This window comes from Camelina sativa, chromosome 18 (genome assembly GCF_000633955.1).
Source record: "Camelina sativa cultivar DH55 chromosome 18, Cs, whole genome shotgun sequence".
In the NCBI taxonomy this organism is placed as follows: domain Eukaryota; kingdom Viridiplantae; phylum Streptophyta; class Magnoliopsida; order Brassicales; family Brassicaceae; genus Camelina; species Camelina sativa.
In genome coordinates this window covers 20,441,614-20,463,780 of record NC_025702.1, presented here as the reverse complement: position 1 = coordinate 20,463,780, position 22,167 = coordinate 20,441,614, and the positions used below count along the sequence as shown (strand labels likewise).

Genomic DNA, 22,167 nt, shown 5'->3' with positions numbered 1-22,167 from the left:
GAAGAGAGAGTGAGAGTGGAGCGAGTACTGTTCGGACGGAGAATCTCGGGTTTGATCGGACCGGAGAAAACCGGAATTCATAGAGAAAGAATGGAGCAGAAAGAGCAATGGCGGGTATTAATGGAGAATGCCGGTTTTGAATCGGTTAAGCTGAGTAATTACGCAGTGAGCCAAGCCAAGATTCTGTTATGGAATTACAACTACAGCAGTTTGTATTCAATCGTTGAGTCTAAGCCAGGCTTCGTCTCTTTGGCCTGGAATGATTTGCCTCTCCTCACTATTTCTTCTTGGCGATAACCGAACCGAACCGACCCGGCTTTTTTTTTTTTTAGTTTTGTTTTGTTTTGTTTCAGAATGTTATTACTTTTTGGTTAGACAACAAAAATATTCAATTGTTAATATACGCTATGGTTTGCTTTATTATAGTGTGTTTTGGTTTTTAGTTTGGATGTTGAATTGTTTCATGGGTAGGTTTTTACTTTCTTTGAATCCTTATGTGTGTGTTTATTTTTCATATTTGGATTTGCGAAGTAGGTGGTTGAAAGCTGTTCTTAGTCGTCTTGGTCATCATATCTCTTTAGATAATTTAAACTGGTCTGCATTTTTAATTTGTGAAAGTGAGTGGTTCTAGTCATCTGTTTGAAATGTAACTACTACTATTTCTCAAGATTAGGAAGGTGAAAGCCAACAATATTTGTAGTTACTCTTTCATTTGTAATTTTGCTTAAAAGGGATATGAAATCTAGTTTTGATATATTAATCTATCTCTACAAGACTACAACTATAAAAAGTATCTGAATACAGTACAACTTATGGAGCTAATACAAATTATGTTTTCTAAGTGTCATTTTCTTTTCGCCATAAAGCAAACTTCAACTTCTTTCTTATCTATCTTTCTTTTGTTTCTTGGTTGTTAATTAAAGATAAAATGACAAAGTTCCCAGATTTGCTCTATTTGAGTCTTTCAGTGTCAGTCTTTCATTTTTTTCTTGGTGAGTGTGCCAATATGATGACATACGTCACATACACGTCATCCACTCCATCATCTTCAACGGTCATGTGGCTCCCACACTCTTTCCTCTCGATGTCCTGGCCGACGTGTTCCGGCCCAACTTACTTGGCCCTTTTAATATTTTTGATGGCCCGAATTGGTGGTAAAAAAGGTTTTGTCATAGAAATCTGAACCCAACGCAGCGCTCAACACATGTCGCAGTTCTGACAAACGCGTATTTAACTCGATGCTTTGTTCCGCCATCTGTCACTAGAGTTCCACGAGGCTAACTCTGATCAATACACCGACGTACGATTATGTCGGTAGACAGGGACGCTTATTTAAGAATTTAATCCTGACGTGTTTAACCTTTTTTAAAAGTTCAAAACCCAGTACTTAATATCGTAACCTACTGTAAAAGGTTTGATCTTTAAAATTACTTATCGTCTCGTACGACTAAAAACTACTTGCTCTATAAATTTAAGCCTCAAGAAACCTCGAGAAGCTGAGAAATGATCAACGCGTTTAAGACCATCCGATCACTACCCTCTAATACCGTCTCTCTCTTCTCGCCACCATCTCGATTAGGCCGCAAAGTCACTCGAGTTAGTTTCGCCACCGCTCCTGATCAGCAAAAGATGGATAAAAAGCCTGAAAATCCAAACGAGAAAACAGGGTTTGTCTCGTTCCACTGTACATGTATAATAGTTTGTGATTCGTTAATTTGGATATTATGCTAATGTTTTTTTTTGTTTCCTTCGTCTTTTTTACTTTGATGGAACAAACAGTGACGTGATGTCGCATTCGTTTGGAGAAGGGTACGCGACGAGGTCTGATGAAGAAGGGTTTGGAGGAACCTATGGAGGAAATCAAACTCTTCGAAAGGATAACGAGGTCCATGAGAATCACCCTGGTAATCAATTTTTTGATGATTATAAATAAGCACAGTAGTTCTTAATTTAGATATCACTTGGAATGTTAACGAGATTATGTATGTATGTGTTCTCGATTTTGAAGATTATGACAAAACTCAAGGTAGTGAAGCGAATCAGAAGGAGAAAGCAAGAAACCAGACATAAATCTCATTGCTGAAGAGGAATGATTTACTTTTATGTTATTTTGCTTTAAATAAATCGGACTTTTGCTCTGTACTTTGTGTACACTCTGGCTTGAGTTTCGTTTCCTTGACTGCGTATTTTGACACGTAACTTTTTGTCGTGTTTGTTTTTGTCATCCTTGTCACCTTATGTAACACTCGTTGAATATGTAGCGTTTTGGTTGATTATTGAACTTTTGACTACGTTTAATTTGTTTATTGATGAACAAAAATCTACGGTTCAATATTTTTTTTTTAGTTGGACCATCAGCAGATAGCAATGTCTTAGAAAACGTCAGCAATGAATATTAATCTGTTTTCAGATTTTGAGTCCGAAGCTACCACATTAAAGTTAGCAACTTGAACAAGGCTATAACTTTGATAACATCTTTAAGTAAGAACTCTACGCTGATTTTAACTTAAGATTATATTGGATCCTATAACTCTTGTATTCGTAAATTATGCAAGTATAGTAACGTCTTACAAGTTTGAAGAGTAATGGGGGAGTCCACATTCGTCAAACAAGTTTTCAGTTATCATCTTTACGGCTAAATATAAGACTTTAGTGTTCAGTGTTCTACATTTATGTTGCTCAATGACCCAATGGGACTTAGTTCAAAAAGACCAATAAATAGTTGGACTGACTTTTATTTCCATTTACACGTTAATTTGTGTTTAATATCGATGGAAGTTGAAATAGTGCCATGATATCTTTTGCAGTTATAGATGAAAACTGGGGACAATTTCATTTAAATCAATCATCTTAGAGCATGGGCATTGGTGTCCCCATATTTTTGGTCCCTCAAATTTAATAATATTATTTTGAAAGGTTCTTATTTTTAGTATGACCATTGGTGTATGTTTCTACAAATAGTCTCATCAAATACTCTAAATGCTGAATCAACATTATATCCTTTGGCATACATATCAATAAATGAATTGCACACAAACACATCTACCAAACCAAGAAACAGAATCTCTCCAAGTCATACAATCAAACTCTCGTATCGCAGAGCTCAAGTCTCCACATTTCATGTAAAAGTCAGCAATCGAGTTCCCCACAGAAACAAAAGACTCAAACCCTCTCTTCAACAAACTCCCTTGGATACACTTACCTTGAAACAGCCACGAGAGCTTAGCACAAGCTTTGAAAACTATGGGGAAAACGAAAGGATCGTTAAAGCGATCTCCAGCTCTCTGTACCAACATGTTCACATAACCCGTATTGTGATGAAAACCAATAGGACCAAGAAGAAGACGAGACGTTGTAGTACCTGTAGCAACGTCTCATAATTCACAACTTTGTAAGACAACTCATGGCAACTAGGTTATACATCCAAAAAACCAAAACCGAGAAATAAAGACTGATTTTAAAATTTAAGATGGTACTTGATTAGAAAAAGAGATTGTAGAAAATAAATTCCATAGTAGGTTAAGGCTTTTACTTTGGTTACTAAGTCAAAAACCAAAAAAACGAAACAAGATATTCTTAAGCATCAGAAACTTGGAGTTTGCATCACCCATAATGATCTGAAGGGGAATCCAAGTAAGAATCATCATATGCCATTATCAAAACACCATTTTTAAGCAAAGGGCAAACATAATGCTATTTGGTAAAGCTAGACATTCACTGTTAGATATACAAAAGAACCAAACCTGATCTGGCTGAGCATCATTAGAGAAGATAACATCAACCATTCCTACAAGCATTTTGTACTTAGCAGGGTGTCTAGCATCCTCAATGATTGGGATAACATTAGTTCTCTTCTTTGCGTACACACATTCCTCCTACCAGATCACAAATCCAAGATATATAAGAAACTCTACTACACCTCTAAAGTCTGATAATCTACTACATAAAAGATGAGTTTTTACTTACAGGGCCAACAAGATCAGAGACATGGGAGACTGNTGAGATTGACTCGCGGAAGGACCTAATTTCGCCAATCCAAAATCTGATATCTTTGCCTTATATGACTGCATCAAGGTAACAAACCAATTGAATGAATACCATGTTGCAAGGGTATTGACATCACCTTTGTGCAGCAAACAATGTTAAAAGTCAAACATCATCATCCTATGTACCTCAAAGAAAGAAGCAGCAAGGAGCCTATATGTATCCTCTGATACTAGCTCATGAAACTCATCAGAGTCAGAATCATCATCTTCTTCACTTCCACCACTCTCTTCCTCATCATTCGATTTCTCACTCAAGTATCCATTCTCAATCTCTTTAGCTTTACCTTCTACATCAACTGAGGGTAAATTAACCGGAGCCAACGCCATTTGCCAGATTGAGATTCCAATTGACTCCAGCACAATCTGCATTTAAACAAAAATCTAAATACGACAAAAAAAAAAAAACATTGTAAAAAAGAGAACCTGAAGTATGAGACGTTGAGAGATGTTAAAACCTTCTGCTTCAAATCGAAAAGATCCCATTCAGAAATGGAGCCATCGATGCTAGAAGAAAACAAACGACCAGAAGGCAGCCCATTAGAACCAGCACGGCACCACGCAAGAGACGAGATTCTCGAACCGGAACCAATCGGATCGTCGCGCGGAACCAGCTACGGGAATTCGTCGCCGGGAGAGAAGATCGGATCGGATCGTCACCGGGAGAGAAGATCGACACAGAACCGTCGCCGGGAGAAATTTGTCTTCTTTTATTTTAACCCTATAAAAAATCTTCAACCAATCAGAACATACCACGCGTCCAAGTAGACGGACGAAAAACGTCCCAAATAAAGAGACGTTTTTTCTGAATTGGGCTTTTTTTTATTTATTTTTAAACGAAAAATAACGAGGGACGGCCCAAAACTACACCGATGCACATGGTCTTAGTAAATTGATTAGGGAACGTTGAGACCAAATGACAAGACTGCCCCTTATCATCAGCTCTCTCTAGTAGTCGATATACGATTAGTCTGAACATTGAACAAAATGATACAGGTCAACTCAAACCGGTGGTAACGAAACAATCAAACAAACATAAATATGATTACATTACATTTATTAGGACAATCGATCATCATCTTCTTCTTCCTTTTTATTCTCCATGGTAGAAACTCGCCAACCGTATCTCGTCTTCCTCTTCTTCTTAACCACTCTAGCCATCGCTGCACAAACCACCGGTTCGGTTAAGTGCCAGACCGGTTCGCTGCGTTATCCCTTCGGTTTCTCCGACGGTTATCCGATCCGATTCAACTGCTCTAAGATAACCGGAGATGCGGTAATCGGCGAATTCGCGGTACAGGAAGTAACCAACTCCAACATATACGTCACAGTCCCGCCGGTTTGCAAACGCAAGATCGGTAACATAGGGCAGCTCTTCCGGGAAAGCATGGCTCCGTCGTATCTACAGAACATAATTCTCGTCCAAGGATGCAAGAAGGAACAGTCGTATAATTGTTTAATCCGCCGTAAATTCGTAGAGGATCGGTTAAATATCAGCAGATGCAAATCTCCGGTTACTTGTCTCGACGGAGTCACGACGACGAATACAACAACTGCCGCCGATGTGATGAGTATCGGAGACGTTTTGAACCGAAGCGGATGTAAGTATTGGTTCTCTTCGATTACGCCTGATTCCAAGAATACTATATCGGAGTTTTCGTTCAGTTTGGGTAGGCTCAAGCTTGATTGGTGGCTTCAGAAAAGTTGTAATAGCGCCAACTGCTCGGAGAACGCTGATTGTACGGATGTCAAACTCGCCGACGGTGGATTTGGTCATCGCTGCACTTGTCGTGATGGTTTTACCGGTGAAGCCTTCACCGTGCCTGGTGGTTGCCGCCGATTAGGTTCGTTCCCGTCTTTAACTTTCTTTTTTTTTCAAATTTTTTACCGACATATAAGAACTAATCATACATGGACACGTGGACTGTCGTACCCAAAATGGGAAAAAAATAGACTTGACTTTTTCAAAATTCGCGGAATAAAGATAAATTCTCTTTCATGATTTTAGTTGCCAAACACAGAGGAGTACGCAAGCTCGTAGTTTTTGGTACTGGTAAGTAAACTTCTAATCATATTATTCGGTTTAGTGAAGTCTCGAAAAGTTGAGTGTTTTGTGTTTTTTTTGTTACATAGCAGGGGTTTTGGTTGGGGTTTTAGTACTGGCGGTCTTGATGTTTACGTATATCTTCCGACACAAGCGACCTGCGTCATTGACAACAACATCATCAGTCACGAATCGCTTGCTTTGCGAGCTAGCCGGAAACTCCAGCGTTCCTTTCTACACCTACAAAGAGATTGAGAAAGCTACTGATAGTTTCTCTGACAAGAACAAGCTCGGAACTGGAGCATACGGAACAGTCTACGCTGGCGAATTCCCTAACAGCTCATCGGTAGCTATAAAACGTCTCAGACGTAAAGACACTACGAGCATTGACCAAGTCGTGAACGAGATTAAGCTTCTTTCCTCTGTGAGCCACCCGAACCTAGTACGTCTCTTAGGTTGTTGCATCGCCGATGGAGAACTGTTTCTAGTCTACGAGTTCATGCCAAACGGAACGCTTTTCTCAGCATTTACAACACGAGAGAGGCCAAACACCGCTTTCTTGGCCGCTCCGTCTCGCCATTGCATCTCAAACCGCAAACGCAATCGCACATCTCCACTCTTCAGTAAACCCTCCTATCTACCACCGGGACATCAAATCTAGCAACATTCTCCTCGACTTCGAGTTCAACTCCAAGATCTCGGATTTCGGACTCTCTAGGCTCGGCATGTCCACCGATTTCGAAGCATCTCATATCTCCACGGCTCCGCAAGGCACTCCAGGATACTTAGACCCTCAATATCACCAAGATTTTCAGCTCTCGGACAAGAGCGATGTGTATAGCTTTGGTGTTGTCCTCGTGGAAATCATCTCAGGCTTTAAAGTCATAGACTTTACTCGTCCCTACACCGAAGTGAATCTAGCCTCTCTTGCGATCGACAGGATAGGAAGAGGGCGTATGGTAGATATCATCGATCCCTGCTTAAAAACAGACAACGATCCGAAAATGTTTGCCTCTATCCACAACTTAGCTGAACTGGCATTTAGCTGCTTATCCTTTCATAGAAACATGAGGCCTACAATGATAGAAGTTACGGAAGATCTCCAACGGATTAAGCTTATGTACTTTGGTACAGAGTCAAGGAAGTCCAAAAACCGATACGAAGAGACAAGATCATCTCCTAGTGTGTGAAAGTCGCTGCAGGAGATTAGATTAGTTCAGTCTTCTTTTCCTTTTTTTGTTCCTTGTGTATGAAGTAAAACTCTTGAGGGAACCCACAACATGCAAAAAACAAAAAAAAACAAAAACAAAAACTTCTTGACGTAGTACGGGCTATAATATTTGGGCCATTTCAATTCTACAGATGTTCTCTGAAGGGGGCCTTGAGAATTTACAATGTGCTAGTAGTAAACACAATAAGCTTTTGTTAGTGTTTAGAAAAGCATTAAAGTAAAGTACTGTAATAAAGGAAGATCGTATATGGTCAGTGGAAGATATGCAGCACATAGTCCAACTAATTCTCGACAGCTCATTGCTTCCATTTGTCAGCTTAATCGAAGCCGACCATTTTGAAGACTTTAATTTTAAAATTACTTATCTTATCGGTGGTATTAAGTTAAAAACTAATTTAATTACTCGCTGATTAATAGTACAAAACTACGAAGAAATTTCTTATTCGTTGCTTTGTAAATTTTTTAAATAAAACAATTGTAACCCCGCACGTACGCCTCCGTAGTACCCTGTGAACAGCTTTCGATGAATTAATTAGTAATTACATTTTTATGGACCCAAAAATATATTATCGTGCATTATCATATCGTCCAACTATAAACTTAAAAAAAAAGTTCAATAATAATTAAGAATAAACAAATCCTTTACGTGGTTAATACCACACGCACTATATTACTAATAAGTAATAACATCCTCCCAAGGACAAAAAAAAATTAGAATCTCTTATAGAGGAGTAAATATACCTAATTAAAACATATATACAAGCAATATTTTCATAATATGTTAATATATTTATGATGCTTAAATGTTTCTAAAGATTTGTTTTCTTAAAAAATTATTATGAAAGCATGAATGACAAAGCTTTACAATATAAAAGAAAGTTTTTGTCGTACTTTAATTAAGACATTTTAAAAATTGTGAAACTGCATTGAAAGAAACCGAGGCCTGGATATATATCCCATATGAAAATGGGACTGTTAGTGCATAAATTTCAATTTTTATTTGAAGAGTGGATAATTTTTTGGGATGTAAGAGCATAAAATAATAAGATTTAGCATTTGGAATTTAGGCTCTTATTATAAAGGTAAAAATTCCAAGTTCTACAAGGAAAAAAAACAAACTTTGTCAACCAAATTATCTAGTATTGGAGTATTTCCAAAAATATCAATCAATTATTTCGGAAAATAACAGAGAACTATATCTTTGACCAGTCATGCGGATGAGAGCAGGAGAGAGAGGCTTTATAATGAAAACGAAACGTGGCATAAACCCACTTGCCACTCATCACCTGAGAAAAGCGTTCTCTGAACCATGTGATTGACAACCAATGTCCTCTTTGACTTCAAATAGTTTAACAGAAACAGGATGATGGTTCATAAGAAGATATTACATCAAAAGTATTTTGAGAGTAAGTAGAAGGGCTAGAAGATGCTCCATCAAAAATAATATTACTACGAGTTAATCATAAATAAAGTGATAAGAAACTAGTCTATGGGAGCAAAATAGAAGCTTCTAACGTGCTCATGTGAATGTGATGTTAACCTTAATACGTACAAGACAAATAGATAGATAACTAAAGTAAAGAGGAGGAGGCGATGGCTTTTGTAGAAACTAGGTTTCACTTAATGAATTTGTTTGATGGAGAAATAAATTTACTTAAAAAATCTTTCAATGAATCGGATTAAAGCTCAAGAACAGACATGAATTAAAATTTTTTGGGGAAAAAGTTCGGGTTTCTCAAGAGATTTAAAGAACTAGGGTTTTTTTTATTAATTGCAAGATGATCTACAATGAAAGAGTCTCCCTCCTTTTATACAGTTTTGTTAGATTACATAATATGTCAACTTTCCCTACAGCCTGAACCAAAATATAGAAAGTTACTGCTTCTTCTTCAAGTCGGCCATCAGGCGAATTGGGAAGTCGACATTCCATCTCTGGGACTGGGTCTCCTTGTCCAAACATGCCCTAAGTAGATAATCAATTAGGACCTTTAACCGGATTCTCAGTTAAATAATCGATTTATCTTTTCGGTTCAGATTGGTATGTTAGGGATGATAAATTCTGCACCAACAGCTTTGATATGATTAAAATGTAATTTTCACACTTAACTAGACCAAGATACCCACGCTGGTTACTACTCTTACATTCACGTCAGTAATAGCAATATTCTTGGGTCTCTCTGTTATTGTGTGTGTATACTTGTAAAAATATACACATGCAACTAATATATAAGAGTAAAGAGTAGTGTGTGTAAAATAAATAGTAATATATATAGAAAGAGAGAGATGCAGAAGAGAAGCACATGCAAGGGTCAGGCGAAATGGTCGGCATCGCCAGCTAATATAAACCTTTCTTTTCACTATTGAGTCAAAACCACAGTCAATGCTGCAAGAGCGAGATTTATATATGGTTCGTATTTTTTCCTTTCTTTTTTTTTTTTAATTTAAGGAAAAATAAACAAAGGAGGATGATATTAGTATTTAGATAATAAGATAGTACTAATTATTAGAAATCACATATAGACAGACGACTACAAAGGAGGATGCATGCTTTGACGAATTTAACAATCTTTGGTCGAAAATTTATTGCAAGAGAAGATAGATAGATATACGAGAAGAGACACTCTGGCTGTCCCAGAGGCTCATTGATTACCCTTTGTTTTTTTTGCGTATTGACGAGAAAAAGAGAGTGACGTAGCTTTCAAAGGCACTTCCGTGGAAGAGATGCCATCTCTCCAAATCTGGCTACTATGACACTTTCCTTTTATATCTTTTCCCCCTCATTTCTTTTCATATTTTTTGCTCTCTAATATATACTATAAGTTTTATCAATTATTCAAATTTGAATCTTTTGTTTTGGACCCACGATTATATACCCGATGCTCTTCATTTCATAGAAGTGAATAATAAACTAACCCAAGGAGCGGATATTTCCATTAACCACTAGAAAAGAAAACAAAAAAAACTGAAAGTAAATGCGCAGGTTGACCATTTATATTTTTCGTAATTAATAATAACCTGTTACTGAATACTCATTAAATATGTTCCCCTCTGTGTTTTTTGAAAAAGAAAAAAAAAACATTAGTATAAAACTATACTACGACAATTTAGTTCAATAGTAATAAGCAAGTATGTATAATATTAAGCTATATTAAGGAGGCCTCTCGGAATCATCCTAAATTGCCTTCAAATTGATCCCCCGTAGAAACTTTATACTAGTATATGATTTATACTTATCTATGTGTACGTGTGTATTTGTCTTTATATATATATATATATATATATAAAGCAAGTCAGAGACTTTTCGCAACTTCTTAACATTAATGTTCTTCATCTACTACTTTGCTTAGCCTTTTTTGTTTTTTTTTTGACATAAGTGAAGCCACTAGTTACCGTTTAAATGGAAGACATTTTGTTTTCTGTTAACTAATTCGGTAATTAAGAAAAAACACAGTTATTACTTTATGACAAAATATCTTGTCATATGTACTGATGTACACGACCTGGCATTTTGGCAATGCATATCACTTCATATTATCCAAGATAATATTAAAAGCTAAAATAAAAATAATTGTTGCAGTTAAGACTAAGAGTGTACACAATATGTTAACCCAATGGCAAATATTTATCCCAACAAGAAAAATAAATGAAACAGGTGCTGCTGCTGCTGCATGTGTTATTTTTATTTTTTTTGTAAATGTAAGCAACTGTATGGGAGCGTGTCTCAGCCAAAATTCTTGGGCCTATTTTTTTGTCCAAAATTCCAATAGCCGAACAGCTAATTGACACGTGTCCAAGACATCACCAGCGCTCAAGTACTGTACAGATTGGTTTGATGATAAATAAATTATTAAATTTTTTTTTGTCCAAACAGTAAATAATAAACTAATTATATTAATAAAATAAAAAAACAATCAATGAATATTTTCCTTCACAATAAAGAAAAAAATACTGTTAAATTTTTTTTTTCAATGAAAAACAAGATATATATATATATATAGTAATATATTAAACTATTATTTTTGGTTATTATGGCTTCATCATTGATCCTTTGTGCATAAGAAGAAACTAAAAATGAGAAATTTGAGTAGTATATAATACCCTTTACTGCACACAAGGCTTCTCTGTGCAATTTGACTGTCCCTACCAGAATTAACTCTCTCTCTTTTTTCTCTCTCTGTCCGTCTGAAAGAGTCCTTAAAGTGAGTTTATAATTCGACACAAACGAGCTCTTCTGTCTCTCTAATGGCATGCTTAGAAATGTACAACTCCAATGGTGGTGGTATGAGTCCTAGAATCTCTTTCTCTAACGATTTCGTTGAGATTAGGCCTGAGACGACCAAGACGACGAGATCAAGCCCTCTCTCTAAACCAGAGGGTTCTTCTTCTTCTTCTTCTGATAATTTCGAGTTCTCAGTCTCAAACTACACGATGATGCCAGCTGATGAACTCTTCTCTAAAGGAAAGCTTTTGCCTTTCAAGGAAACCAATCAAGTCCAGAGAACACTGAGAGAAGAGCTTCTCGTTGAAGAAGACGAAGATGAAGCAGGTCCACCACGTGATGCTACCAACATCTTCTCTCTCAAGCCACCCATCTTCTCATCTTCTTCTTCTTCTTCTTCTTCTAAGGGAAGGTGGAAAGGGCTTTTGGGCCTTAAGAGGGCCCATGTTGGGTCTAAGAACAATGAAGAACGATTTGTTCATATGATTAACAATAACAAACAATCTCAGGTACTTTATTATTCTCTCTGTTCTGGCTTAATTAACTAATTGGGTTTTGTTATAAGAAAATAAAAGATCGACTTTTTCTTCATTCACTGTGCCGATGAAAGTCGTGTAATTAGTTGTTGTTTCTCTCTTAATTGGATTATGTAAAAGTATACTTTTGTTTTTTTCCTGAAATTTTTAGGAAGCAATGGGTGGAAGAGAAGGGTCAAGTTGCAGCAGGGAGATGAAGAAGAGTATGTAGAGCTAATAGAGATAAAAGAAAAAAGAAAAAAAGTTTTCACTATGTTTATTTTATTTATTTAGGAACAATGGTTGCTTCCAGATTTTTAATTGTTTCGATTTATGTTAATCTTAGATCTGAAAAGTCATTAAAAAAAAAAAAAAAAAATGAAGAAGAAAAAGGCAGTTATGTGTTGTTTACTGAGATAGTCTATTTCATTAACGGGTGAGGATTATTATTAGATCTGTCTTTCAGTCTTTGTTATGGAAGTTAACAGAGTGTGAGTGAGTAGTTCAGAAATTTTAATTTCCAGTTTTTTAAATTGAAGTACTAATGCATATATCTGTGTTTTTGTCTTGGTCTTAATTTAAAGATCTCTTGTCTGACCATTTGTTTTACTACCACTCAAGTTCAATTTCTCTCTCGCTGACTGCATTATCTACTACTAATGCATCAGAGATTCATCATAGGCATACGAAAAGTTTTAGTATTCGCAGTTAAAAGTTTAATATGATGGGGTTACACTGACTAGAGTAAATTCAATGAGTCTAAAAAATATATCTACAAATATTAAACTAAACCTTCGCTTAGATTAAGATGTTTATAAAAATATTTGGGTAACCTCCCAACATATCATTGGACCAAAGAGACTTCAGTATGAATTTTCCAGTTTGGGCTTTTTATTTAGCAGTTGCGACCCATAGGAAAATAATAAATAAATGCGCGTGCGTGCTTTAATATAATAATAGATTTCAGTGTAAAATAAAATCCAATCTATGAAAATGCCACGTGGCATTAATTAATTATTATTATTATATGGGTTTAGATTTTGTAAATTGTTTTTCTTCCTCACGACTTCTTCTTCTTCTTCACCCACAAGACAAAAGAGATCGATCCCACGCTCTCTGAGATCGCCGGCATATTCGCGGGCGCCGACACGAGAAGATCGAGGTAGAGATAGACAAACTAATATACCACATGGATTCCAACACACCTCCTGTGAATTGGGAGGCGCTTGATGCTCTCATCATCGATTTCGTTAGCTCTGAAAACCTGGTCGAAGACGACTCCTCCGCCTCCGCCTCCGCCTCCGCCTCCGCCGCCACCAATTCATCTTCATCCCCATCATCATCATCGTCTCCTTCCTCTCCTTCTATTTCCTCTTCGTCTTATCACTCCAGATTGATCATTCGCCGGATCCGAAACTCGATTGAATCCGGTGACATTGAGACCGCCATCGACATCCTTCGCTCCCACGCTCCTTTCGTCCTCGATGATCATCGTATTCTATTTCGCCTCCAGAAACAGGTCTGTTAATCTCCTCCTCAATCCGTGTATTTGGTTCGTTTCTTAGTTAGGGTTCCTGGATATTTTTTTTTGGATAGGATTGTATGTATGTATGTATGTCTAGGATCGATTTTAAAACCAATTTTGTTTCTCCCTGTGAAGCAATTTATTGAGCTGCTGAGAAAAGGAACACATGAGGCTGCAATTGCTTGCTTGAGGACTTGTGTTGCTCCCTGTGCTCTTGATGCTTACCCGGTACTCCTTGGCTCCCTTCTTAATTATATTGAATCTCTCTCTCTTTTTTTATTTTTTCGTATCCTAATTTTATGTTTTCTTAGATTCTTTTGCTCTCTTTGTGTGTGTATGCTTTTAGCTCCGATTTTACTGTCACTGCTAATGCGTATATGTAGTTAAAAATAGAATAAACAACCTTCTTTTTATATCTATCTTATTCTATTGATTCGTCATCGAGGTTTTGATTTCTTATTCCTGACTTCTCAATCTATCAAGTTCTGACCTCTGCGTATTATATATCTCAAGGAAGCTTATGAGGAATTCAAGCATGTTCTTCTTGCACTCATCTATGATAAAAATGACCTAACCTCTCCAGTAGCAAACGAGGTATTCTTCACCACCTTTCTGCTGTTTTGCTTTTCTTAGGATATTATCTGATATTGCGGGCACAGAATGTCCTATGTTTTTTTTTTTGAACCGCTGCTTATACATCATGCAGAATTTGTATTTTGGATTATAAGGAATGCGCTTTCTGTTCTACAGTGGGCAGAGAAAAGAAGGTATGAAATGGCTGGACTGATGTCATCTGTTCTGAGAGCTTCTTTACAAGCATATGATCCAGTTTTCTCCATGACACTAAGATATCTGATCAGGTAAGAGGCTATATTCCTTTTTTCAACACTGTTATTATCTCTTGTGTTCTTTCTCGCTTACTCTGATTAATCCTTTCTTCTCCCTTTACCAGCATACATAAAGGATTTTGCTTTCACCAAAGAATTTCCTCCGCAGTTTCTGATCTCACTCATAGACTGCTCCTGGAGGAACGTGACGCACCAGCCACTCCTCCTGTAAGCATGTATGAAGTACCACCGTTTGATGAGGTTAACAACACGCAGCTAGCTCCTTGATCATCTTGTAATTGAAATGTGATTGTTGTATCTACTACACGCATTGTACTGATTTTTAATATCATATTTCAGGTGGACATACAGGCTCTTGCTCATGCGGTTGAGCTCACTAGACAAGGTGCTGTTGATAGCATGAAATTTGCCAAAGGTGACCTTTTCCAGGCATTCCAGGTTACAATCCTCCGTTCTACGTTTATTCTCAATTATCATCATTACACTGTTTTAAGTGGTATCTCTTGCAAACACACTAGTTTGGGCTTAAGTTTTATACTAGATTTACTTACTATTATTCTTGTGTAAGTTTATATATCTGCATTGCGGCCTAATTCTTGCGTCTACTTCTTGCAGAATGAATTGTGCAGGATGCGATTAGATGTTTCGGTTCTCGATGAACTTGTTAAGGAGTACTGCATATACAGGGGTATTGTGGATTCAGGTCGGTGATAAACCCTAGGCAGTTTCAAGATCCTTTTTCATGATTCTATCTCTTGTTCTTTTTTTTTTGGCTTTAATGAATTTCTGATCGGTTTAATTTTCAATCAGAGATGCAAATGATCACAAGTCCTGCCAAACGCAACCAGTCGGAGGTGGGCCGCAGCTTATCAAGAGATTGTTCTTCGGAAATAGATCTCAACACGAGTCAACATTCAGATATTGAGAATTATAGCAACAAGAGCATGCTTGATGACACTGAAATGTTTAGCGAACAAGGAGGTGATGTTGGCACACGTTACGGCAGCGAACCAACCAGCGCTTGTGCAGATTGCAGCACTAGCTGGTCAAATCAATGTGAAAATACAAGAGCTGTTATTAGAATTAGATCCCATTTGAATAGTGAGAGGAATAAACGCAAAAGATGGTGTGGGCGTACTGCTGAAATGGATTGTCTTCCTGGTATTTCATTTGCCAAGTCCGAGTCAGGCATAAACCCTATAGAGGACAAGTATGAGATAGCCTTGGCACTGAAGGAACTGGTTAGCAGAGGAATGGCAGGCGAAGCTATTTTCGAAATCAGCACCATGGATCCAGATTTTTTCTCAAAAAATCCTGGTTTACTATTCCATCTTAAGCAGGTAAGGGTGCAAGAACAACTTAAAGTTCTCTGTATATTCCCCCAAGAGATATTGTTTGTAACTTCTTCGTTTTGCTTAGTAACAGAAGATAAACCTGTTTTTATATATACATGTAACATGTGCAGGTTGAATTTCTGAAGCTGGTGAGTGCTGGTGATCACAATGGAGCTCTAAAGGTTGCATGCTCTCACTTAGGTCCCTTAGCAGCCAATGACCAGTCTTTACTGAAGACATTAAAGGAGACTTTATTAGTTTTACTTAAACCGGACGGAACCACACCCAAAGATTTGCCTTTGAATGATTTGGCAAATACGCTACAGGTAACAACAATGTTTTGAGCTTTGATCTCTTCCGGTTTTGTCTGATGAAAGAAAGATTAACGAACAACTCGTGTTTGTTTCTGAATTCTTTTTAAGGTTTCTATCGGTAAAAGGCTTGGGATCGAAGAACCAAAGCTAATGAAAATAATAAAAGCGACGCTTCACACGCATACTGAGTGGTTCAAGCTTCAGATGTGTAAAGACCGGTTCAACAATCTCCTGAAGATAGATTCATTGAAAGAAGTGAACACTGATTTGATCGGTGGTATCACATCAAGATCAAATAGAACTAGCAACACAAACTTGTCGTCTCAAGTCACGACGACTTCTTCAAGCACCATGACATCAGAAGATGGTGGAAGCAGCCGCTTGATGATGACTCAGACTTCGTCGAGAGAAGCTTTGTGGGAAGAAAGTGCAATTCTTAAAGTAATGGTACGTTTTCAAGATCCTTAAGACTTTTGGATCAGTTTCTTATATTTTTTTTCGTTTTGGATTTTGGTCACATGATATTATATATAGTGACGAGAGAGATGGTATCAGGAATTTCTGGCGTTGCCGAGGTCTGATGCAATTGAACTTCTATCACAATACAATGGAAACGCAGAGGCTGTGATTCAGCAACTTTTTGGTTAAAAAACCAAACCCGACTAGACCGAGTAGAACCGTGTCCGGTTTATTTAAATTTGGATGAGTTATATTATTGGTTTATTCATTTCTGCATTTGTTGTGTTTGTACATGAGCTTAACTTGACACAGATACACTTGTGAAAAAAAAGAGAAAAAAAAAAGTTTTAGCAATGAAAAATAAAAGATGGCTGCAGATATGGGCCTTGATAAAAGCCCATTTGTTTTTTGTTTTTTTTTAACATCTGACTTTATTTATGTTGAAAAAAGAGTATTACAAACTGTTAGTTAACCAATTTGGTATTACATCAAAGACTTGTACATATGATTCATCAAAGAAGCATGACGAGATAGCTTATCTGCTGCAGTATTCTCTTCACGACGAACATGTCTAAAAGAAGAGTGTGGTAATTTGGACATCCAGTGTCGTATGTCATAGAGTAGAGGCCCTATCTTGTGGTGATCTTTCCCTGTGTTAATCTTTCCCATTTATTTTATTATCTAATGTTATTACTTGGAATGGGAAGCTTAACAAAAATATTAAAAGTACTAAGGGAAAAAGCACAATTAAAGAAGCAAATAAAAACTCAAAAAAAATGACGGAAAAGGAAAAATAATAATTAAGAGGTAAATTAATTGCCTAATTGGAGACTGTATGGCCTCCGAACCGCTAGGGCTTTGATTCGGAGTCGGACCAACTTTAAGGTTGTAAAGCAAAAGCTTTGGCTCTGTCTTTTTTTAATGAAAACCTTAACGTTTTCTATTTAATCAAACATTTTGAATGTATGATATCTTTAATTTTGTTTCAGACACGTAAATTATACCTCTCCATTTCATGATATGTATATGATGTTTAGAGAAATATTTTTTGTTTTCATAATATATGATCAAATTTCTATGCAATTTTTAGATCAATTTCATATTTTCTATTATGCTAAACAATTGTTTTATTTTTTTTTAAATAGTTATTTTTTAATATGTGTGTTTAGTTAAAACATCCTATATTTTGAAAAGGAGAAAGTATATACTATTGAGTTATTTTATCAAATTTGGTTATGTATTCCCACTCACACTGGCCAATCTTGTACTTTTATTTCTCAAATTATATATGCTAATATATTTATATCAAAATAAAATAAAAGAGTACTATCAAACGTAATTTAAATATTTGATTTCACTATTTGCATGTTTTTCTTGCACCGGTCATTGTATTTTTAGAAGAAGAATATTATAGCATGCCACTGTCACCTACTTTAGTACTTTGTAATAAACCAATATATCATAATTATAAAAACTCGACTTAATTAATTAATTTATGTGCAATAAGCAGCAGGCATAATTTCTATATAAATGCCCCCCCCCCCTAGAAGCAAGTGTTACTTCACATCACACACTCTTTAATATTTTCAGAGTCCTTACCACCAANGATTATTACCAACGATATCTAGTTTTTTTTTTTCTTTTTTCTGTTTTCTTTTTATCACCCATTTTTCTTCCAATGGAATCGTCTATGGGTCAAAAGAAAACATTGTACGCTTGTGTTTTTCTAATGATGGTGTTTTTTCTAGGGTTCAATTGCGTCCATGGACGAACCCTAAAAGGAATGAAAACTGATGATAAGATTAATGATGGTCCTGATGATAGCAAGATGATGATGATGATGGCGGTGCTCAATGATCTCAAGGTTGATGAGAAGGCAATGCAGTTCTCGCCGCCGCCACCACCACCACCACCATCGTCACAATCCGGAGGTAAAAGGACAGAAGATTTCAGGCCTACAAAGCCCGGCAATAGCCCTGGCATTGGCCATAGTTTACCCCACACTTAATCATCTTCATGCAATTTCACATATGTATAAATAATAAACGTGTTGCTAATTAAAAATGTTGTTCGTTTCAGAATTTCTTTAATCTGCTTCGTGGAATAAATTTAGTTATGTTTTTTCAAATCGATCGTGGTTGAATAGAAACGATTACATATATAAGCAAATCATTTGTAACCAGCCTAGAACATTATACACACACACACATATATATATATATATATATATATATATAATGCAAAAGCTTTAACATATATATCAAATAATTAGTAATTGTGCGCTCGCATGCAAAAAGACCATACGATACGATTACAAAGGTGTGGTAAATAAATATCTTATGCCTTTTTATACATACAGTTCAATGCCTTGTGTAATTCTTGGGTTAATTTTGAATGGTGATAAAGTAACGGCACTGCTGCTGCGGCGATTAGAGTGTATCTATTAGTAATTTGTTCACTTAGGACTTACTAACTGACCACATATCTCTTGGTACGTTGGTGTTATTATTAAATAAGAATCATGATTAAATAGTAACCGTGAGGTTGATGGTTGAGATTGTTATATAAATGTATTGACTTTTAGCTTGTTATCATTATGAAATGGCTTTCTCTTTTTATATATAATTGTTCGTACTATACAAAACACCTTTATATTTTTTTTCTTTTAATTAATTATAGCTAACAGTTTCTTAACTATAGTTTTTTTTAATACAGGAATAAACTGAAATGGAAAAGATCTGTGGTCGAAGAGGCTATGCATGGTAGGCCGGCCCCTTCAAAGGACTTCCCTGCGTGTGGGAACCAACCAAATAAAAAAAACATCAACCTTTTCACTTTTCAAACATGTCATTATATAAGCTGCATATACTTTTTATTTGCATAGCCCGAATATTCAAAATTGTGGGATATCCTGACGCTAAGTGTATAGCACGAATTACAGCTAAACACAAGTTTTTCTTTCCTTCAACTTTATGTATATTTCATATAATTGATAATGGAAATCATCATTCGATTGTTCTTCACTTCTTTTTATGTCCATATGTCATGCTTACGGAGATCGGAAATACATATGCATCTAGATGCATAGTGATTATATATGTATTTTTTTTCGTGGTATTTGTGGTGAGTTGCAGATGATAATATACATTCTATCACTGTACTGTGATGACTAAAGGCCTATAATACAAAAGCGATAATAGTTAGCATAAACGAAAGTTATGTTAACAGAAGAATGAATAACCTAGCTTGGGGATATAGCGTCTACAGATGTTTATTAATGGAAAAATATCAAAAACCGAAGTTGTATCAAAGTAAAATCAACAATCCATGACTGTAATCAACCAAAGCTATCCAAAAAAAAAAAAAAAAAAATACTATTGATTAAAAACATCATTTTATTATTAAGTATACTTTGCTTAAGAAAAACTAAGTAGGATTTGATTTTTAGTTTTCACTGAGAATTGCACTAAGCACTTTTGATTTGATATGCTAAGATTCTATTTATTTATCTAAAATTTGGTCTAAGACCTATTTGCTAATTAAAAATAGTTTGTTAAAAAATAATAATACTGACAGACAACAAAGAAAGAGTGAGTGGTAGGGGAGGAGTTAGTGGTTAAGTTGATGGCGATGGTGCCTTTGACTTGATTCACTCACTCACGAACTCACTTTTTTTCTCACTCGTTTTTGATTAATTATATGTTTGAAACTTGAAAGTAATCATTTTGGGCTTTAATACATTTTTGAATATTATGCTCTTACAAGCATGGCGGCGTTGTCGGACACATTATACTAGTTAATAATGGTTTTAAATGGACGGACAAAATAAAGGAGAACAAGTGTCTAATATAAAACTTTCACATGCCGACATTTAAGCGTATTTTATCATACGACAAAAAGTACGTATTTTTATCACTAAAGGTATCTTAAGCGAATTTTCTCACATATTGGTTCAATATGTTAAGTGTTCTGATTTTCGTAATAACATTTCGATTTTTTTTTTTACGTGTAATATAAATGATTTAATTACTTCCAAAGATCGATTTAATTACAATCTTTAAAAAAATAACTGACTTATTGCTGTCAAATAAGTTCGATTTTATTATTCTTTCTATAGAAAAATTATTTCGGAATAATAATAAAAAATTATATCGGAAATAAATAGAGTATGTTTTCATATGCATTACCAATACTTAGTAGAATACAAAATACAGAACAAAAAAAAAGGACTTCGAAAAAATCAGTTTCAAACGCCACAAACACCATAATTACATTTACGCATACTTAAAAATGTCATATACAAAAAAAAAACTAAAGAAGGTAGAAAACATACATTGTATTTATTCAAATATTAGAGTGCTTTCTCATACTCCAATATATTGGAGAAAGAAACATGCATAATTATGGTCATAAAAATAATAAAACTGTTCTAGAAGCCAAATTGATATAAATACGTACGATAGTTGATATATAGTTGATACATAATGATTACAATTTTTTTGGTACGAAGAATTTTTTTCTAAAAATCTGACCTGATGTTAACCAACCCTTTTTGGTAGTGGAGAAGATCTTATATTTATGAGTGGGGTTCAATTTTTATAATATACTTTAGAAGTCAAGAATATGATCATACAACTAGCTAGGGCATCTCAGGAATCGCAATTTTGAAGCATATAACAAACTAGTTTTAGAACGCGTATTAATTTGTTTAACACCATGTTTGTAACTAATAATTTTTAAATTAAAGAAAATGTCTTCTTTTAAAAAAAAAAAAAATCATGCACATAGCACTAAATATGAGAAAGTATATTGCAATTCCCAACAACCATCTTTATACACAATTTTCATATTCTGAAAGATTGTAAAAGTTGAAAATACAAACTAAAAACGGGATTTCTTATAAGATTTGTATGATTTTCTTTAATAAATTATGTAAAGTATATATAAAGCTTTTGTATATATTATCTATGGAGGTAGCCAGATGGGAGAGGTGTCCTTCTAACATCAGTGTCTTTCTGTGGTCAGGGAAGGGCGGCTTTTGTAGAACTTAATTAGCCTTTGGAAATTTATACTATTTCATTCTCATACTAATTATAAATAGCCATTTTGAATAAATAATAAAACGATAGTTAAATTCTGATTGGATCAGAGATAAAATATATTTTCGTTCATATTTGTGATTTCCATTTAATTGATAGCTTCTGAAAAATATACATATGTAGTATGCTGGTTGTGCTTTTTTTTCTTTTTCTTTTTTCCTTCTTGTCACCAAGCATGGTTCTATTACTGTGAAATTAACAAAAATAAATTTTAGTACAATACGAGTATAAGTTGGTATATTCAACAATGGAGCTAGCACTATGTGAGATTCAGGACCTCTGCCGAAAACCCCACGCCTAGATTTTGTCGTATAAATATGTATTTGTTTTGCTTACTATTATAATTGCCAAAAGTTGACCATAAAATTTAAAATTCAGTTATAGTTTTATGATGATTGAGTATTGACACTGACGTTCTGATATTATATTTACCTTAAAAGATACAAATGGACACATTTAAATTCTCCTTTTTTCAGCTTGGCTATATATATGCCGTCCATATATCGATTGTCTGTTATAGCATATGTTTAATACTA

At 35.4% G+C, this 22,167-nt stretch overlaps 5 protein-coding genes and 1 pseudogene across 8 annotated transcripts in view; all 6 read left to right on the top strand.

The window, feature by feature from the left end:
* The window catches only part of LOC104762890 (scarecrow-like protein 4), an 11,881-nt gene extending 11,170 nt beyond the window's left edge, over positions 1-711 (top strand). Inside the window, exon 2 of the mRNA XM_010486287.2 lies at positions 50-711. Within this exon, the coding sequence (XP_010484589.1) occupies positions 50-297 (248 nt within the window). The 3' untranslated portion in view covers positions 298-711. The remainder of the gene's footprint in view (positions 1-49) is intronic.
* On the top strand, positions 1,385-2,304 carry LOC104762889. The gene is made up of 3 exons (XM_010486285.2): positions 1,385-1,667; positions 1,780-1,904; positions 2,009-2,304. Exons 1-3 carry the CDS (start codon positions 1,504-1,506, stop codon positions 2,068-2,070), a joined length of 351 nt encoding a protein of 116 aa, XP_010484587.1. The 5' UTR covers positions 1,385-1,503; the 3' UTR covers positions 2,071-2,304.
* On the top strand, positions 5,046-7,407 carry LOC104762887 (annotated as a pseudogene).
* Positions 11,463-12,431, top strand: LOC104762886. Its single transcript, XM_010486284.1, has 2 exons — positions 11,463-12,046; positions 12,225-12,431. The coding sequence occupies exons 1-2, from the start codon at positions 11,561-11,563 to the stop codon at positions 12,282-12,284; spliced, it is 546 nt and encodes a 181-aa protein (XP_010484586.1). The 5' UTR covers positions 11,463-11,560; the 3' UTR covers positions 12,285-12,431.
* On the top strand, positions 13,123-16,938 carry LOC104762885. 4 transcript variants are annotated; one of them, XM_010486283.2, is made up of 11 exons: positions 13,123-13,571; positions 13,713-13,805; positions 14,091-14,171; positions 14,328-14,437; positions 14,530-14,665; positions 14,765-14,863; positions 15,041-15,128; positions 15,236-15,765; positions 15,891-16,085; positions 16,182-16,520; positions 16,629-16,938. In XM_010486283.2, exons 1-11 carry the CDS (start codon positions 13,242-13,244, stop codon positions 16,719-16,721), a joined length of 2,094 nt encoding a protein of 697 aa, XP_010484585.1. In that variant the 5' UTR covers positions 13,123-13,241; the 3' UTR covers positions 16,722-16,938. The 4 variants fall into 4 exon arrangements, with proteins under 4 accessions (XP_010484585.1, XP_019095404.1, XP_019095405.1 ...); XM_019239859.1 differs by having other exon boundaries at positions 13,250-13,571; positions 14,095-14,171; positions 16,629-16,854; XM_019239860.1 differs by having other exon boundaries at positions 13,250-13,571; positions 14,095-14,171; positions 14,284-14,437; positions 16,629-16,854.
* Positions 18,154-18,540, top strand: LOC104763684. Its single transcript, XM_010487028.1, has one exon. The coding sequence runs from the start codon at positions 18,211-18,213 to the stop codon at positions 18,538-18,540; it is 330 nt and encodes a 109-aa protein (XP_010485330.1). The 5' UTR covers positions 18,154-18,210.

What these genes read in the sequence shown, in the direction of transcription:
- LOC104762885 (XM_010486283.2), top strand. Translation starts at nt 13,242, where the DNA reads ATGGATTCCAACACACCTCCTGTGAATTGGGAGGCGCTTGATGCTCTC. An exon ending in ACCTTTTCCAGGCATTCCAG is followed by an intron (nt 14,864 to 15,040) that starts GTTACAATCCTC and finishes TACTTCTTGCAG; the next exon opens with AATGAATTGTGCAGGATGCG. An exon ending in CAGGGGTATTGTGGATTCAG is followed by an intron (nt 15,129 to 15,235) that starts GTCGGTGATAAA and finishes ATTTTCAATCAG; the next exon opens with AGATGCAAATGATCACAAGT.
- LOC104763684 (XM_010487028.1), top strand. Translation starts at nt 18,211, where the DNA reads ATGGAATCGTCTATGGGTCAAAAGAAAACATTGTACGCTTGTGTTTTT.
- LOC104762886 (XM_010486284.1), top strand. Translation starts at nt 11,561, where the DNA reads ATGGCATGCTTAGAAATGTACAACTCCAATGGTGGTGGTATGAGTCCT. An exon ending in ACAATAACAAACAATCTCAG is followed by an intron (nt 12,047 to 12,224) that starts GTACTTTATTAT and finishes TGAAATTTTTAG; the next exon opens with GAAGCAATGGGTGGAAGAGA.
- LOC104762889 (XM_010486285.2), top strand. Translation starts at nt 1,504, where the DNA reads ATGATCAACGCGTTTAAGACCATCCGATCACTACCCTCTAATACCGTC. An exon ending in AATCCAAACGAGAAAACAGG is followed by an intron (nt 1,668 to 1,779) that starts GTTTGTCTCGTT and finishes TGGAACAAACAG; the next exon opens with TGACGTGATGTCGCATTCGT. An exon ending in GGTCCATGAGAATCACCCTG is followed by an intron (nt 1,905 to 2,008) that starts GTAATCAATTTT and finishes TCGATTTTGAAG; the next exon opens with ATTATGACAAAACTCAAGGT.